Below are 17,732 nucleotides of genomic sequence, written 5' to 3' on the forward strand. Positions count from 1 at the left end.
GGCTCCAGATGCACAGGCTCAGTAGTTGTGGCTCATGGGCCCAGTTGCTCTGTGGCATGTGGGATCCTCGCAGACCAGGGCTCGAACCCATGTCCCCTGCACCAGCAGGCAGATTCTCAACCACTGTGCCACCAGGGAAGCCCCTGCCTCTACTTTCTTAATATTTATCTTTACATTGGCTCACTGCTCCCCTGGAGACCAGAGGACCTGGGCCATAAGACACTGAGTCCATTTATTTGCCATCCCCAGGCCTGAGCTAAATTGGGATGGGCCACCCAACAGGGCCTCTGCAGGGCTTGGAGAAATATGGGAAAGATTGATATTCTCTAGAAGGAAAATCTCAGGGAGGGAGTTAAAGCTAAGGAGTGTTGCCATCCCAAATCTCTGTATGCCCACCTTAGCTGGATTTCATTGAAGAGGCAGGTGAATTTCCTTTCAAGGCTTCCAGAAGGCTGGGGGTGAGGAGAAGATGTGAGAATGAGGGTGATGCCTTCAGTATCCAATGCCTGAAACTTAAGGTACTGGAATTCCTCAGAGGGGCTAACTAGCCACCTGCCATGTATTTTCAGATGGAGAACCAAAGTCACATGGCAGTCCAGATTCTCCCAAGATAAGCTGCAGCTCAAAACCAGCATGTGGACTGGGGCCCTTGACCTTGTACAGACAGGTCCCTGGAAAAACATGCCAAGACCGAGCCCAGCTGGGACCCACCACCTGCTTGTGGGGTGCAGAGTGGGAGCAGGCACCCCAGGCAGGGTAGGTCCTCCCAGCTAACTGGCCTATGCCTACGGTGGGCAGCCATTGCATCCGTGGCCTGAGCCCAGCCACGGCTGCTGGGCCTCGAGTGTGGGCCCCTGCTCCCGACGCTAAGGTCCCCCGCGCAGCAAGCAAGACCACGGGAGGAGCCAGATTCCACCGGGGGAGCTGGAGGGGCAGAGAAACACTCTGAAAGGGGGCTGTGCGTCCCTGAGGCCTTTCTGCCTTTCTAACTGTGGAGCTACAAAGGGTGGAAATTTTAAACTCAAGAGGCCTCTTGTGTTTGGAAAATAGTTGTTTTAATAAAATAACAACAACACAGTCTTTCCCATTCGTTTCCAGTAAGCGGCCCGGTGTTTTTTCAGTGCAGTGAGCCCTCTGAAAGGTGAGTCACGTGTGATTTCGTGCGCCGGTTGGCGCCCTCGAGCCACGCTTTCCAGTGCTCTGCTCACGGGCCCCGATGGGCGCGTGTATCTGTTTTGTAGAAGTGCATCCCTGTGCAATCCAAGGCCAAAGCTCAGGGTGTGCAGCTCTAGCGGCCAGTGGCCACATCCTTGGGGACCTTTTGGAAGGGAGGCTGGGGCCCCTGGCACTGAGTCTGCGCCTTCTGCTTGGTGTTGCTGCCCCTCAGGGCACACGGCTGCCATGCCAGCGCCTCCACCAGCTCTCGCCTCCTAACCCTCTGCGGACCAGCAGAATATCCTCCCCTTCTCATCGCCGACCAGGAGTTTGGTCTGGTTTCTTGGGAAGAGAAATAACAGACAAGCGTGTTAGAGCAAGCCTGTGCATCTTGCTTATCCCAGCCTGCGTGCATGGCATTACAACGTGGGGCTTCAGTCCAGGACTCCAGGAGCCTGTACCTGGCCTCCACCCGAAGTGGGGGGAGCTGACCCACCGGAGAGTCTTTTGAACCGGGGACAGCTTTGAACTAGGAGGCTTGTGGCTCCCAAAGCACTGAGGGGACGCTCCCAGAGAGCAGGGCTCCAGGGAGCAGGGCGAGGCCCTGAACTTCTCCCTCGAGCTGATATGCAGCCAGGCTGGTGGGCAGAAGGAAGGACTAGTTCTCCAGCAAAGAACTAGGGCTCAAGGCCTTCCGTCCCTACCCACAGACCCCAGCCTGGGCCACCCCGCCTCAGCCCGGCATTCCCACCACCACGGACCCCACATGGCCCCCTCCAGGGCAGGGAGGGAAGGACAGTGGCTCCTGAAGGTCTGCCCCCGCCCCGAGACTACACTCCTAGTGAGTAGAATGGGCTAATGACAGTAAGCACCGCCACTGGGTAATTGTGAAGAATAAAACAATGTAGCCAAACGTAGCATCTGACACTTGTCTATTCCACATTGGCTTAGAGCCCTTGAAAGGCAATTTCTGTAATGTAGGATAATCATTATACCAAATGTTAACAATTGGCAGTGGACCTCAGGAAAAAAGTCCCTCTTTAGGATAAAATCACAAAACAATATACTTTTACCTCCTGGATTTCTTTATGAATTCATAGATATTCAAGAGAGTGAGAGAAAGAGCAAGAATGTGTGTGTGTCTAAAACCACTTCCTAGGGCCCTACACGGTCGCCTCGCCCGTATGCTGTATATGCTAGGCCCCTCTGGGTCCCTGGGTCCCTGTAGTGAGGCCACCTCCCCGGGCCAGGGAGGCCTGAGCAGAACAGCCAGGGCTTTCCTACGGGTGGCACAGCACCCTCTGCTGGAGGCCTGGAGCAGCCAGCCCGTGGTTACCTGGACACAGCGAGAGCTGTCACCGCAGAGCTGGTCTTGCTGGGCTTCCCTGTCAAAGCAACGCTGACATCCAGCTCTCTGCAGAGGGCAAGATTCTTCTCCCACCCGTGACCTGTGAGGAGTGTGCGAGGGGAGTTAGAAAGCCCAAGCGTTTTCACACACGTGCATGTGTACGTCTACACGCAGGGCCACAAACACATACACATATATTTATATTTGTGGTCAGCAACTTGTTAAATTGAGGGGGAAAATATATTTAATCTTGGTCTGTGCTGTTGCAAAACGGGCCGTCCCAATTTAATTTGCAGGCTGTGATAGTTACATGTGCTGACGTGCTGCGGTATCCATTGTGTACCAAATTGGATTTGTGTATTATTGCTTTCTAAATTGCATGCCTAGTTCAGCAAAATTGTTCATCAGTGTTTACTGGCTTTATGCTTAATAAGATGCCCCACAATACCTTGCTGCCAGGAATGTAATGCAGCCCATAATTGCCTAGTAAAAATAAATTACATAAAGTCGGCATTATCAACTTATCTAAATCCTCTCCTGCCACAAGCGATAATTAAATGCAGAGAATGTTTTTTCAAAAAATATAACTCAATGATTGTTACTTCAGTCATTTTAGTGACTGTATTTGGGGACAGACAGTAATTGCTTCTTGGAGGGTGAGGTGGTCAGCTGGGTCTGTCTCTGCAAAGTCACCTGGTCAGAGTCAGGGCAGGAGTGGTGCAGCTGCCCCAGCTGTCCCAGGGTGGCAGGCAGCTCTGTGCATTTTGTGTTTGTGCAAAAATCCAAAAACCAAGCTTTTCCCAAGCATTTTTTATGTACCAGATTGAGTCCAAATCTATGGAGCGATTCCTAAAATAAATTGGACTCAACTGGGTTGGGCCTTGCTGCAAATGACAAATAAATGAATTCCAGGCAGAAATCAGATTACATCTGCACACAAATGCAGTAACCTTAATATCCTCAATACCCTCAAAGAACTCCTTTCTTGCCCTTTAAGGTATTTGAGGAATGCAGTAATAGACACACCAAGAGACGTACAAATATCTGTGTCAGGCCCAGTACTGGTCCCCTTCCAACAAAACAATTACAAGCAATATTATGAGAACAACAAGCCCTCCAGTGGCTTAGGCTTGTAAATCTGCACATGGATTTGCTAACTCTGAGTGGTGGCCCAGCCTGATTTTTATGAATATGTCTGTGCCCTTGTGTCATTTCGTCCAAATCCTCCCTTGAACTGTAACTGCAACCCTGGCAGTTGATTCTACTTGCCAGTTCTGACCTCAGGCAGGTCAGGACAAACAGCATGGGAAGGATGTGGGCCTGGGGCTCCTGTCCACCTGACACCATCTTGTAAGTCCCCTAATGTCATCAGCTGGTGTGTTAGGGGAGAAGTCTCTTAGTAGTCCAAGAAAATGATAATAATGAACCACATTTTGTTGAGTAGATCTTGGACCACGTCTATTATCTTCCTGTCATCTGCTTCCTACAAGTTAGGATGTACAGGAAGTACCTCTATTGACAGAGGGTGAAACTGGGGGCCTAAGAGGTTGCTGGAGACACAGATGGGTCTAGAGCCTTGTTTCCTGATTTTCATCTTGCTTCTCATTTCACGAGATGCCATTCCCAATGAGCACAACCTTGTCCATCCTGAGTAGAAACCCGTGAATCCACTGGCACTTCCAGAACCAACGGAATGGCTCTGAGGTGCCCTTTGTCTGTCTGTCCCACCATTCATCCACCCACCCAAGCAACCAGCATTCCTGCTCAGACATCTGTTTATCAACCGTGGGCTGAGCTAATACCTTTAGCTTATGGGAGCTTGGAAGCTTCAGAAGTGGGCAGCTGAGCCCAAGACTGAAGGGGTGTGCTCTCAAGCACGTGTGCCACAGAATCTCTTCATGAACAGGCAGAGGATAAGAACCCCGTACTTGCTCTCTGAGTGGGTGGAGGCAGGGGAGAGAGTTTGGTCCCTGTTCTCCAAAGAAGTGCTGTGAGTTCCTTAGAATGCGCAATCCTCACGCGTCTCTTTTTACACTAAGATGGGCTGATTCCTTGTGGTCCCAAAGGACCCTAGAGATCTTAGGACCAGTGAACTGAATCCACAGTGGTTGTAGATTCTTGTAGGGTCACCACTCTGGTCGGCCCAGATTGTTGACAAGGGCTTCCAGATGGTGTTATCTTGAAGGAAGGGATTCCCATGTAGATCTTAGGACCTAGTAGGGGCTGAGCAAATGCCCCTACTATGTGAATAAAGAATCCATGAATTGGTGACTAAATGAATCAAGGACGTGCGGAGCACATTTCCGAAATGAGCTAACTAAAAATGGCTACTCCCTTTAGAAGGCAACCCTCCACAACCTGGAAAATTCTCTCTAGTGGATGGTCACGGGTCCTGAAATGCAGAGCAAACCAGAAGGACTCATGATGACAGGAGACTTCTCACATCATGGTAACGTGCTTTCTTGAATCGTGGGCACGAAGAAGGATGTCTCAGTTCTGGGCCAGAACCTTTGACGAAGACAGAACCGAGAAAGCTTGGCTGCACTGGAGGAGGTGATGGCGGGGCCCCAGGGAGGTGAGAAGAGGAGGCGACGGCCTTGGCGGTGAGGTTTGTGCCTGCGCTCATCCTGGAGGGAACGGTCTGGTGCCGGTGGCTGAGCTCATTCTGGCAGTGGGCGTGTCTACTCTGGCAGCAGAAATGAGAACGATAGTAGTAATGCGCTTCTGGGTCACTTTGGGCAAGTTGCTGGACTGCTCCTTGCCTCGGTTTCCTTATTCCTCACACAGGTGTCATCGTAGTATCTTCCTCGTGGGGTTGCCATGAGAAATAAGAGAATGCACGGGAAGCGTGCACAGTGGACACTGCTCACGGTCAGCTCTCTCCCTCACAGCTCTGCGACGGTGGCCATGGTGGTGCTGGTGCCAGAGGCCATGATGGCAGAAGGGAGGACAGATTTTCTTGCTTCAGGCCCAGCTGCCACAACCAAAGAGGGCTCTGCTGCAGGACAGCGGTTCTCTTACTTCGGCGACACCACCACTCTCCTGGGGACTTGTTAGACATGGGAACTCTAACCACCTCCAACCTTTTACCTGAGGTTGGGTTGAGAACAGGTCCTGGGTCTCAATGTTCCATGAGCCTCCTGGGCGATGCTGACGCAGATGACCCTCAGACCCCATTTGAGGAACTTGCCATGGAGAGTAGGGGGGTTGAGTCAGGATCAGCAGGGCAGACTGGGGCCTATGGAACCACTTCCTCTCCCCGGGACACAGCAAAGCCGTCCCTGCTCCTGTCTGCAGCCTGGCAGTCCAGGCCAACAGCCAGCTGGATCCAAGTCCTGGGCTGGGGAGTTTGGCATTTCAGAGTCACCCAGGAAGATGGAGAGCATCAAACCAAGCCCTGCTGGGTGTGTCCCCCTCCTGGGGCTCCGGAGCCCCACAACCACCATCACCAGCGGTCACACGCCCGAGAAGCATCCCAGAGCTCGCTGATCCCTGCAGCAGGAGTCTGGTACTCAGGGAGGCTTCACACTCCGCCAGCAGCTCTCAGAAAACTGTGTTCCTCACCTGCAAACCTGGCAACATCCCAAGAGACTCGATGGCTTCCCTGGGTTCTGCAGGCCTGGATGGAGCTGCAGCCCTCGGGCCAAGGAGAGGAGAGGGGAGGGAGGGCTGAGCAAGCCAAGGGCACCCCACAGGCATCACGAGCACAGCAGTTACCTCTGGGGCTTGGAGGTGGAGCCCAGGGCCCCTCTGGCGCTGCCTGCCCAGGAACAGACATCTTCAGCTCCTCGGTCTTCCAGATCTGTCCAGAACAGAGAACACGCCATGGGCTGGGGCGGTGAACCTGTCTGCAGGCTCGGGGCCCATCCACTCCTCCACACCTGGGGGACCCTGAGGGAAGGGGGGCATGGCCCCCTTTCACTTTTGATGTTGCCATATTCTCGGGAGAAAAGCCTGCTTAGGCTTCAGTTTCCCTGCATGGAGGTTTGGCCGAGCACAGCTGCAGACTGGACGAGTTCCCTCCCCACCTCTGGGTCATAGGGCATCTCCCCCAACCCCTTACCTACAGGGACGAGACTCAGCAGCCAACGTACTATCATTTTACTTAGCTAGTGCCCTCTTGTCTGTCTGCCACCATTCCTGGAAGCCTCTCTCACCACTCAGCAGCAGGGCCTCCCATCCTCTGTGTCTGGTCCTTGGTCCCAGGCCTGAAGTGGGCGCCCTCAGGCTGAGCAGAGATGGCGTCTCACTTGCTGAGCCTGGACTTTCTGTCCCCACAGGACAATGAGCAGCCTCCACTTACATGCTGCTGTGAGCGCCATGCCAGGTCTAGCCCAGTGCCAAGCCGTCCTGGGAGTTACTGTGCTGAGTGGACGAGGGCTGAGCACCTGGAAGACTCACGCTCCTGTGCTGGGGGCCCCACGAAGGAAAGGCAGCTGCTGCTCAGCCGCCCAGGCTCCTCTGACTGACCCACAGTGCCGACCACGACCCACCCAGCCCGGACTTTCGTTGCCTCCTCATGTTTTGGCCAACCCAGGACACCCTGCTCTCTGCAGTGACCCTGGCCCTCCCAGCCGACGGATGGGGCCCTGTAAGATTTCTCGGGGGGTTCTCCTCAGTCAACTCTCCTGTGCACGCATGCTCGCCTTGGACCCCCACCACGCTACTCATTCTGCTTCCTGAAGCATCATCTCCGTGATTATTCTGAGACTTTGGGCGTGGAGGCTCTGGGAGGACAGGGCTGCGTTTTAGCCATGCTGGCACACATTGAGCTTTCACAAATGCGTGGAGTATTCAAAGGGCATTTTCTTGAATACCTAGTGGCATTCAATTGACATCTCCTCTCATAAACTGTGGATTTCAAGTGACAGTTTCTTGAGTAGGGCTCTTAATTATTCCTTATCTTATTCATTCCTTCCTCCTCGTCAGTCTCGGAAAAATTACCTGTATTTTGTTCTTCGTGCTACACCTCCCACCTCAGTGTTTCTCCTTCGTTGTCTTCTTGGTTTCTTAATGATCTCTCCGTCCATGGCCCTCCTCAGAGGATCCATGGCACTCTTTGATTATCCCAGTCATAGCATGAACCACATTCATGTATTTTCTGTTTGTTCTCTCTTCTAGAATGTGAGCATCTTGAGGACAAGGGCCTGTTTATTATTAATCTCTGTGTCCCCTATGGCTTGTATGAACTTGGTACAGAGCCAGAGTTCAATGAATGTTAGGTGGATAGATGGATGGAGAGTTGGAGGGACATGTAAGTGGGTGGATGGGTAGGTGGAAGGATGGATGGAAGAATGAAAGGATGGATGAATGAATGGAATAGTGAATGGATGGATGAGTAGGTAGAGAGATAAATAGTTGGATGGGTGGATGGATTAGTGGATGGATGGATGGATGAATGGATGGCCCAAATGTCTCTTTTCAGTAATGGCCTATGTTCTTATGCATTTGACCATTCAGCTTTTATACCTTGTGACAGTAAGTATTTATTTCATTGTATATGTATGTATAAAATTTTATATAATTTTATGTATTATATAATTTTATTTATTTACTTTTTGCCTGGAAAGAGCCTTGCCTTTGCCTTCACTTGCTGTGTGGGGACGTGGTCTGGGATGGTCTTAAATGCAGCCTGCAGATTTGACCCTTAGAGGAAGTGGGTAGAATGGAGATGAACACATTTCTTGTACCATGCCCTCACTATGCCCAAGACACACCTACCCGGACCATGCCATCCTGACTCCCTGTGATGATGACATGGCTTGTGTCCCATGCTGGCCCCTCCATCACGCAGCAGCAGGTTATGGCTCCTTCTGGGCCCCAGGCCGTGGTAATGCTGGCCAAGGGTTGTCCGTTGACACTCCACAGGGACAAGTGGGCTCCCGCACAGGAGACAATGGTGCCCTGCAGCAGTGAGAGTGGGCTTCACTTCAGGCAGGAGTCACTGCCCACCCATCTGCCCAGCCACTCGGTTTGTACACATAAGCACCCTCAACCTGTCATCTTCTGAGGACTAACCAAGGTACTCCCAGACCTCCTAAGACACCCACTTCTTCCCAGCAGACTCATAGGTCTGCTGTGTTTTCGCACAACTATACATTTCTGGCTCTCTTCATACTGCCATCAAGTGTTTGGATACTGCTTTCCCCAGCACAGACCGACTGGCTCACCCTTTGGGCTCCTCCCACAGCCCTCTCCCTGGCAGCATACTGACTGGCATAGAAGACCCAGCCTGGACACCACCCCTGGCCTGGACAGACACGGGGTCTACACCTGGCTGGCCAGCCCTGTCCCCAAGAAGCAGCTTTGGATGACACCTGGTGGAGGGCAGGGTACAGAGGTTTGAATGACTGCATGTGGCTCATAAAATGGGGCAAGGTTCCCCCACCCGCCCCAGGGGGAATTTCTGAGGAGAAATCTGCCCATTGCATCTTCCAAAATGTTTATGTCCAGAGTGTTGTCTTCTCCAGTCCTTGTCTATTTTGTGCCCAATAGAGTAGCGGTCACTGTCACCAAGGACCCACCAAGGACCCCAAGAGCCATCTGGGGCCATGCCTTTGAACCCTGCCCTGACCACAGAAGGGATGTAGGGAGCTCCATGCCCCTCTGCAGCCCTCTGGGCTGGGCTCCATCATGTCCCTTCCTGAATTGTTTGGTGGAGTCTGCCTGAGGCCAGGGACCATGTCTGATACATCTCTGCCAAGCACCCAGTGTGGGGCCCAGCAGGCACTCAGTGAACTCAACCAGCTCCAGGACAGGTTGAGTTAAACAAGTTGTTGTCCTGATATCAGTCTTCTCTGAGGTCTGGGGACATAATTCCTTATGAATTTATTTTCTCCCAGATCAGGGCTTGGTGGTTTCCCCAGTACATGCACCCATTCATCCACTCACCCACCATCCATCCATCCATCCATCCATCCATCATCCATCCACCATCATCCATATGCCCATCTAACATTCATCCTGGATTCAAGCCTATCTGGATCACCACTTTCAGCCAAAGTTAGCACCAGGAGCCTCCTTCATCATCTCTTCCTCCTCCCATGGTACCCCTGCTCAGTCTATCCAGGCTCCAGGCCCCTAGGTTTTTCTACTAGCAGATGCAGAGTCTCTGGATCCTCAGAAAACCCCATACCCTATGATGGGGATTCCAGTGTAGAAGAAGCTCCACACTGAGATAGATAGATATATATCACTTATATATGTATACACTGATATATATCACTGATATATGTATACACTGATATATATATATATATATTAGTCTATCACACACACACACAGACACACACATGTTCCTGACAGGCTTATCTTTGGTAGCCAGCATGGAGGGACAAGCAGAGGCACTTCCTGCCTTGGAGACCAGAGGCACCTGCTGAGTCAACACGGATCTGCAGTCAGCTAGCTGAATTAATCAGTCAACCCAGAAGATCTCTCGCCAAAGCCAACTTCCTGCCCCAACTCCCTGATGCCTGTGTTAGAACAGACACCTCCCACTACCCCAGCCCCTGAGGGAAAAAAATAAAGCAGCAAAAAAATAAAATCAAGACCCAAATTGAGACTTGTTGATGGCTCTACTCTGCCTGTGTAGAGAATGCTCCACACATCTGGGGTCTCTCAACACTCTGGGGTGGTCTTTGCCCCTAGGTTTCCTCTCGGGGCACTGGCCACCATGCCACCATGCAGAATCATGGACATGTGGAGGACACAGACATTTGAGAAAGAGGGGCCTCACCGACACATCACTGATGGCAATGGCAGATATGCTCTCCCTGTGGGTGGGCAGGCAGGCTACACGGCTGAGGTGGTCCAGGTCCCACAGGATACATGAGCAGTCTTGGGAGCCACTCACCAGGAGGCTGAAGGTTACCGAGGCTGCCAGGCATGTGACAGCCTGTGTGTGTCCATACAAGGCCTAGGGACAGGGAACGGAACCACAGGTTATGCGAGGGACCCTTAACCCAGCTACTTGGGGAGATATTCCACTCTCCCTTTTACTGTTGGGCCCCAGATGAGGAAACAGAGACTCAGAGTGATTCAGTGATTCCAAAGTCTGTGGGGTGTGTATGTGTGTGTAGATATGTGTGTGTGTGTGTGTTCATGGGTCAATGGCTGGCTTCTCAGTACCATCGCTTTCCAGGGTTGAGACTCAGCGGGGAGAGTCAGCAGTCCTTTTATCATAATCCAAACAGATACACCAGTAGCGTCCTCATGCTCTGTGGTCTCCTACACTGTCTTGCATCCAGAAGCAACACACACCGCTATTAATATGCAAGGGCACTGACTTGTAATGTATGGGGTCCCAGCCAGCAGCACAAGCATCATCTGGGAACTTGTCAGAAATGTGAATTATTGGCCCCACCCAGATCTACTGAATCAGAAACTCTGGGAGTGGGGCCCCGAAACCTGGGTTTTCACAAGCTGTCCAGGGATTTTTCAGGCATGCTCAAGTTTGAGCATCACACTAGGGAACCTCAGAAACACACATGCCCCTGGAAACTAAACTGGGAAGAAGGCAGGGAGGTCAGGTCATAGTTTAAAAGGTGTGACTTTTCAAGTCCAAAGGATCCAGGCTCATATCCAGTCTCGCTGCCTGGGAGCCAGTGACTCGGGGCCTCAATCTTGGCCCTCAGGTTGGCCTGTGCAGGGTCTGGCTTGGCTTATGGATGGTTACGTGTCCAGACCTGGCCAGAGGCCTTGCTCCCTGGGGACACGTTCCTGAGGCACTGGGGAGGCCTGCCAGGCACACTCGTACCCTCAGGCCCACTGCTGCTGGCAGCGGCACAGTTTCCATCACAGCTGTCCCAGAGGCTGCCAGCTAAGCCTGGCCCGAGAGCTGTCGTGCGCACACGTGCCTGCTGTCCTCTGGAATCAGCCTGAGAAGTGCAGAGGTGGCGTTCTAAAACGTGACTACCCTGCCTCACCTAGTGGCGAATCTCCACCCCTAGGACCGTCCACCACTCACTCATTTGGGTCAATGAGGCTGAGTGTCATTTTTCAAAGCTGTCACTTTGCCTGGTCATAGCAATTAAAAGTTCTGCCACAGGTTCCCATTTGTGCTCCATGGATCCTAAAACGGCACCAACCAGATGGTGCTGGCAAGGTTCTGGATGTGACCCATGGAAGAAGGTTGGGTTCATATTAGGGAAGTGGAAACTATCTAAATGAATAGAGGAAAGCAGAGGGTTTGACAGGAGCTTCCTGGTGGTCCTCCCAGAACGAACTATGTCTGATGACTAAGTTCTGACTGCAGGGGACAGGACCACTCCAGAGAGTGCAGGCCAGGGGACCCAGGTGTATGTGCTGCGGATTCAGAGACAGAGGCTGTGAACCCAGAGCCTGGGCGAGCTGTCTGTTACTGAAGCCGGGGCTGCCGGCTTTCTGCAGGGGAGGCGCTGGAGAGTGAGGGACCACTGCATGCACAGGCACCATCCACCTACGTAAGGCTGTTGCCTCCCACCAGCCAGGAAACTAGAGCACCTGGAGGCAGCCAGCACCACTCCCCATCTGGAAAGGCCTGGGAAAAAATGAAGGAGGACAGCAATTTTAAATGTTCTCCATTGTCTCTTCTGTTTTCTCAGAATAATACCTTTCTCCAGAATAATACCTTTCTCCATGGCCCATTAAAATAACTCCACTATATCACCTTATACCTAACTCAAGTAGCAAAAAATAAATAAAATAAAACCCTCTGAAAATAATTCCCCATGCTGGGTATGTTGTGGTGAGGTGGGTATTCCTAATTAATTGTGGTGGCACTGTAAAGCTACAGAACCATTATAGAAAGCATTATGTCACCGCACTATAATTCTACTTCTTGAAATCTACTATAAGGAAACAATTAATCAGAAGCAAACAGCAATCCATATGTTTTCTGAAGCACTATTTAAAATAGTTAAAATTGGAAGCAATGTAATTGTCTCATTTTAGAAGAAATGGTTTATTAAACTGTGGTGCCTTGACATAAAACAACTGAAATATAATTTTACGGAGATGGAATAATATGGAACAATTGAAATGTAAATTACAGAGACTGCAGAAAAGCGGAAACAATTTGATACACTGGGTGAAAATAGAATAAACATATCTACACAATGATGAGAATGGTATAAATATGTATATCTGGGGGTGGCAGTATGCAACAATGAGAACTTTTATAGGGATTACAGAGAACTGTTTAACTTTGAAATTTGTCTTTAATGTTGTAATATTTTTAGAAATAAAACACTTTAAAAAACTGTTCATGAAGCTATTTAATGATGACTTCTCTGCCTACAAGTCTACAAGTTAGGGACAGACCTCCCTCTCTGAGCAGCTTCCCATCTGGGGGATCCCCAAGGCCAGGTCAGCCTCTGAAGGTAAATGACAAAGTGTTTTATTTCGCTTAGGAAACAAGAGCTTGTGGGATACCCTTTTTCTCTTGATTTATAACTAGGAGAGGATGATATATTACGTTTTATGCTGTCAGTACCGGGGTTTTTACGCTGCATCTTCGCCACTAAACAGGACCTTGGAGCGGCGATGGTGGGGGGTCACTTCCTCGGCTCCCCAAGGTGGCCTTGGGGTTGGGCTGGATCTCCTGCTGTCCCCGGAGTGATGCCTGGGAGAGGGGGATGCTCCACACCCCTAATGGTAGTGCACAGTCTCTTCACATAGGTCAGGAAGGTGAAGACGTGAAAAGACAGGGGGCTCCAAGGCTGGCTTGGGAGGGCTTCCTGTTAGAGTCTGGGTGAAGGCAGCCTGCACTTGACCTACACAGCTGCCTCTCAGCAGATGCCACCGCCTCTGCAGGATTAACCAGCTCCCTCAGCACTGACACATTCATTCCTTCACCTCACATTTACTGAGTGCCTGTCGCTGTGCACCACGCGAGTGCTGGGGGTGGTGCCGGGGGACAAGGGCAGGATCTGGGGAGACTTGAGTGACTAGAAAAGCATCCAGAGAAACCCAGAATCAGTTCCAGTGAAACATGTTCAGTTCAGGAAATCTGGTCAGTGGTGAGCCTTGCATGGTTAACGCTTTTTTGTTACTTTGGGGCTATACTGTTCACTAAGACACAGATGTAAACGTGAAATGCATTTTGGAGGTGGAAATGTCCCCTAGTGATATTCTCCAGCAAGTTCAAGTATACACAGGGGAAAGCACTAGACTTAGAGTTAGACAAACCTAGATTAAAAGGCAAAGCTGACCTTTCTGAGCCTCAGTTTCCTTATCTAAAAGTGGGACTAACAATACCTGCTTTCCAAGATTATGGTTAATGTGCAGAGTCTTAAGTAAGCAGTCAGTTCCACTCTCCGTTTATTATTCCGAGCAGCCGTGGTTTGCGAGGTAAGACCAGACGAGTTGTCTGCCTCCTGGTCTCTTCCCTCTGCTTCCGCCACAACCACCCCTGTTCTGAGACAGTCTTTCATTTTCTGGCTCTATGATCTTGGACATGTCACTTAACTTCCTTGCACCTGGTTTTTCACCAGTGAAGTAGGAATGATAATGATTCCTATATTATCCCACAGGCTATGGGGACACAGGGTTGTTGAGGAGGTAAAATGAGGTCGTTCACACATGACAAATGCTCAAACATGACCCTTAGTGCAAAAAAAAAAACAAAAAAAAAAACCACCCAGTTTCACTGGCCCTCATGGGTAAGCAGCATCTCTCACCGAGGTGTGGGTCTCCATGGAGGCACCGGCCCTGTGAGCTTGTTAAATCCACCCAAGGGCATGAAACTGCGCCCCTGAATGACACAGCGCCACGTGCTTCCCTCGGTGTCTCACTGTGCTCTCTGCTCCCAAGGGAGACAGGGCTCTCAGTGCTCGGGAGCTGGAGCACGCTAGGGCACCGTACCTGCCTGAGGCACCCTACCTGCCCAAGGTACTACACCTGCCCTGAGCCACCACACCTGCCCAAGGCACACCTGCCCCAAGGTACCCCACCTGCAGAGGCACTGTACCTGCTTGAGGTGCAGGCCTGTGGCGCGGCCTTTGGCCATGCTGAGTTCCCACACACACACCACGGCGCTGGTCCCAGAGGTGACGATGGTCGTGGGGGACGGGCACACGGCACACAGACAGCGGCCCCAGGCGGCCAAGTTCTCGAACGTCATCAGGACCTGCGGGAGATGAGACGAGTGGGATGAGCACTGGTGCCAGAGCTAGCACAGGGCAGGGAGCTGGGAGGGTGCCGCTAGCCTGCCTGCCTGCGTGCTGTGGGAGCCGAGGGACATGACAAGCCCTGGTGACGAAATCCAGGCCGTCCAGGTCTGTCCCCAAAGAGCTCACGCCACACAAGGAGCAGGTGGGGAGAGACAAGGGAGCAGGAGGCTAGGGGGACACAGCAAAAACGCCCCGTGAGCCTGGGAAAGTCGGAGCCAGCTTTCAGGAAGGGGTGACATCTCGGACCAGTTTCACAGGCTGCCTCGTGAAGGAGGTGGGGGAAAGCTAGGGAGGGGCGAGGAAGCTTGGTGGGTAGGGAATTCATGCCACGTGATAGGGTGGGAGAGGAGCGAGGGTAGCAAAGGAGGCCAGAGGTAGCCAGGGCCACATCAAGAAGGCAGACGTAACTGGACGGCCTAAAGCACGGGTAGAGGACGAGCAACTGGGTGGCTCGCTTCTGGCGGCAGCTGAATACTCAGTATGTCCCTTCTGCGTTTAAGCTGTGACCCGGGCCGGAGGAGGCCCCAGGACTTTCTGCCCACACTGGGTGACAGTCCCAGGCTGGGGGCACAGCCACGTGGAGGAAGGGGTGTGGGTGACCATGGCTGCTTGGGGCTCGCCCGTCTCCTGACCACCTCTGCCCCAACCGGAAGGAGGCTGAGGCCCTGGGGCTGCCCTGTGCCCGGCACCACTCACCTTGTCAGAGCCGTAGCTGCCCAGGCAGCAGCTGAAGTCATCGAAGCCCCAGCTGAAGGTCCTGCTCCAGTGAGGGGGCAGCAGCATCCTGTTTGTCTCCACGGCCAGGACGGCCTTCTCCGTAGGAACAATGTGGCCGATGGCGCCTTTGGGGGATTCCGAGCCTAGAGAGAAAAGGTACATATCTGCCCCCCAGTCAGTACGGCGGAGCCGGCTTGTCACAGGGCAACACCCGATTCAGCCAGGCCCAGAGAGGAGCCATGCGCAGCCAACCCCGACTTGGCAAAGTGCCTGCCCAGGCAGGAGCTGCTCCTCATCACGGTACCTCCCTCCTGGGCCTCCCTCCGGGGGCCACGTTACACACTGGCCCCGGGTCCCTCCCCAGACTTAGCACATACATGATGCATGGGGCCATGCAGGTCTTGAGTGTCTCTTTCGGGCTGATGCCAAGGGCGCAGGAGCCCAGGCTGTCGGGGCAGACAGCACACAGCCAGGGGAGCCCGGGGGCTCTGCCCTTCCTGCCCCTTCCACGCACCAGCTCTAGCAGGTCTGGAGGTGGAGGTCCAGTCGTGCAATCGGTTAGTGCGCAGTATTTGTACGGAGATGCCAAGGACACTGTTCTTGGATTTCAAAAGAAAAACCCCCCCAAACCTGACTTTATACTCCTTGGAACCAGAAAATTATTCCAGGTGGTGAGATATCCCCAAAGCAGTGCAGGCCCCAGGGTGGCACAGACATCAGACTTCACACACACTCAGCTCCTCTAGGAAGCAGGGCTGGCACTCATAGCCAGGCCGTCTGCCCCGGGGCGCATGCTCCTGGCTAGTGGCTGCGGGTCCATCTGGGTGCTCAGGAGCAACAGTGAATGCAGGTGCTGAGAGTGGGGGCTGTAACCCTCCCTTGGGAAACCTGGGACCTCCCATTTGGCTCCGGAGGTGAGGAGGGGTGTGTGTGTGTGGGGGGGGTGCGCGCGCGCATGTGTGTGTGTGTTTGCATGTGTGTGTTCATATATGTGTCTGTACGTGAAAGAGGGGGGCGTGTCTCAGAGAGACAGACAGACAGACGGGTGGGTCTTCAGAAGTCACGGTGTAACAGAGGCAGTCCCAGACACTTCCAGAGCAGAGGTCTCCCCAGATTCCCGTTACGCCTGGAGACACAGCCATGCAGAATCAGGCCCCAAGCCCCTGCCTGGGCCTGGGCCCCTGAACCTCCAAAGGAACACCGGTCACTGAAGGGACAGCTGGGGGACAGGGCACCAAACGAAGCAGGGCCAGGTATTCACCTTTGACTGTGACCTGGGAGGGCCTCAGCGACGGCAGGCTGTAGAGAAAGGGCTGTGGGTGACCGGGCACGCTCACAGGTGTGGAGGCGTCCTTTCCAGGGGAAGCCTTCCCTGCAGTGGTCCTGGCCGGGTGGGGTTTAGTAAAGAGCTGCAGAGGCAAGGAGACAGACACGCACCGCACGGGTCATTAGGACAGATGGACAGAAGGGGAGTCATCCTCGGGCAAGTCGCAGCTGCTCCTCTGCCCTGGGAGCTGCCTGGGCTGAGGTGAGCTGAAACAGAACCATCTGGTTCGACCTTCGGATGTTGCCAGTGAGGGGCCTGGGGCTCTACTTTCTCAAGGTCACGGTGCAGGGCTGGCAGAGAGCCCTCCTGGTTGCCAAATCTGTCTTCTTCTCCAAGCTGCTTAAGAAAAGGGTGACCTCACCGAGGAGCCCCTGATCCCCGGGAGAGCTGCCTCTCATGTCATAGGGTCAGAATGACCCCCTTTCCTCCATAGATCACGTCTCTCTTCATTTGCTTGAGCTATTTCTCATATTTTCCCCTTTTCCTTACAAACTCTCTGCAGGCCCATCCATCTGGGCATCAACACAGAATTCTTTAATAGCATCCTTTCAAATATTCCAAAGACCACAGGCAAACCCCATTAGCAGCCTTTCTTATTTTCATTTTTCTTAGATCTCTGCTGTCAAATTGTCCCTAATGCCAAACTCAACAAAGCATGAAGTGCTGCTGGGCCAGAGAGTGCAGCTGAGGCCAGCTCCAGCTCTCCACCCTCCCCTCCCAGACTGGGCTTGTGCCGGGCTGCTTTCTCCAGCCATCCAGCACATTCCTCTGCTCCCAGATGGAAACATCCATGGGGCGCCATGATATGGGAGGAGCTGGCCTCGGCTGGGTGCACTGGCAGAGGTGGGGCTCAGCAGGCAGCCTGGGGGTATCGGAGAAGACTTGGTTCAGTTATAACCCTCAATCAGATGCTAGACTGTCTAGAAAAGCTGGGTGGGTGATCAATACAAACAGAAATCAAAACGATGATTTTTAAATGAGCATTAAAGAATGTTCTCCTTTCACAGCAGAATCACGAAAGCACCACAGGCTGGGT

At 52.6% G+C, this 17,732-nt stretch overlaps 1 protein-coding gene across 1 annotated transcript in view; it reads right to left on the minus strand.

Moving 5' to 3' along the window:
• Window positions 1-1,416: 1,416 nt before the first annotated feature.
• The window catches only part of WDFY4 (WDFY family member 4), a 260,571-nt gene continuing 244,255 nt past the window's right edge, over window positions 1,417-17,732 (minus strand). Inside the window, exons 55-62 of the mRNA XM_060078451.1 lie at window positions 16,631-16,778; window positions 15,349-15,533; window positions 14,451-14,609; window positions 10,239-10,418; window positions 8,225-8,407; window positions 6,221-6,305; window positions 2,492-2,603; window positions 1,417-1,497 (exon numbers count right to left, since the gene is read on the minus strand). Of these exons, the coding sequence (XP_059934434.1) occupies window positions 1,431-1,497; window positions 2,492-2,603; window positions 6,221-6,305; window positions 8,225-8,407; window positions 10,239-10,418; window positions 14,451-14,609; window positions 15,349-15,533; window positions 16,631-16,778 (1,119 nt within the window). The 3' untranslated portion in view covers window positions 1,417-1,430. The remainder of the gene's footprint in view (window positions 1,498-2,491; window positions 2,604-6,220; window positions 6,306-8,224; window positions 8,408-10,238; window positions 10,419-14,450; window positions 14,610-15,348; window positions 15,534-16,630; window positions 16,779-17,732) is intronic.

This window comes from Mesoplodon densirostris, chromosome 1 (genome assembly GCF_025265405.1).
Source record: "Mesoplodon densirostris isolate mMesDen1 chromosome 1, mMesDen1 primary haplotype, whole genome shotgun sequence".
NCBI classification, from domain to species: domain Eukaryota; kingdom Metazoa; phylum Chordata; class Mammalia; order Artiodactyla; family Ziphiidae; genus Mesoplodon; species Mesoplodon densirostris.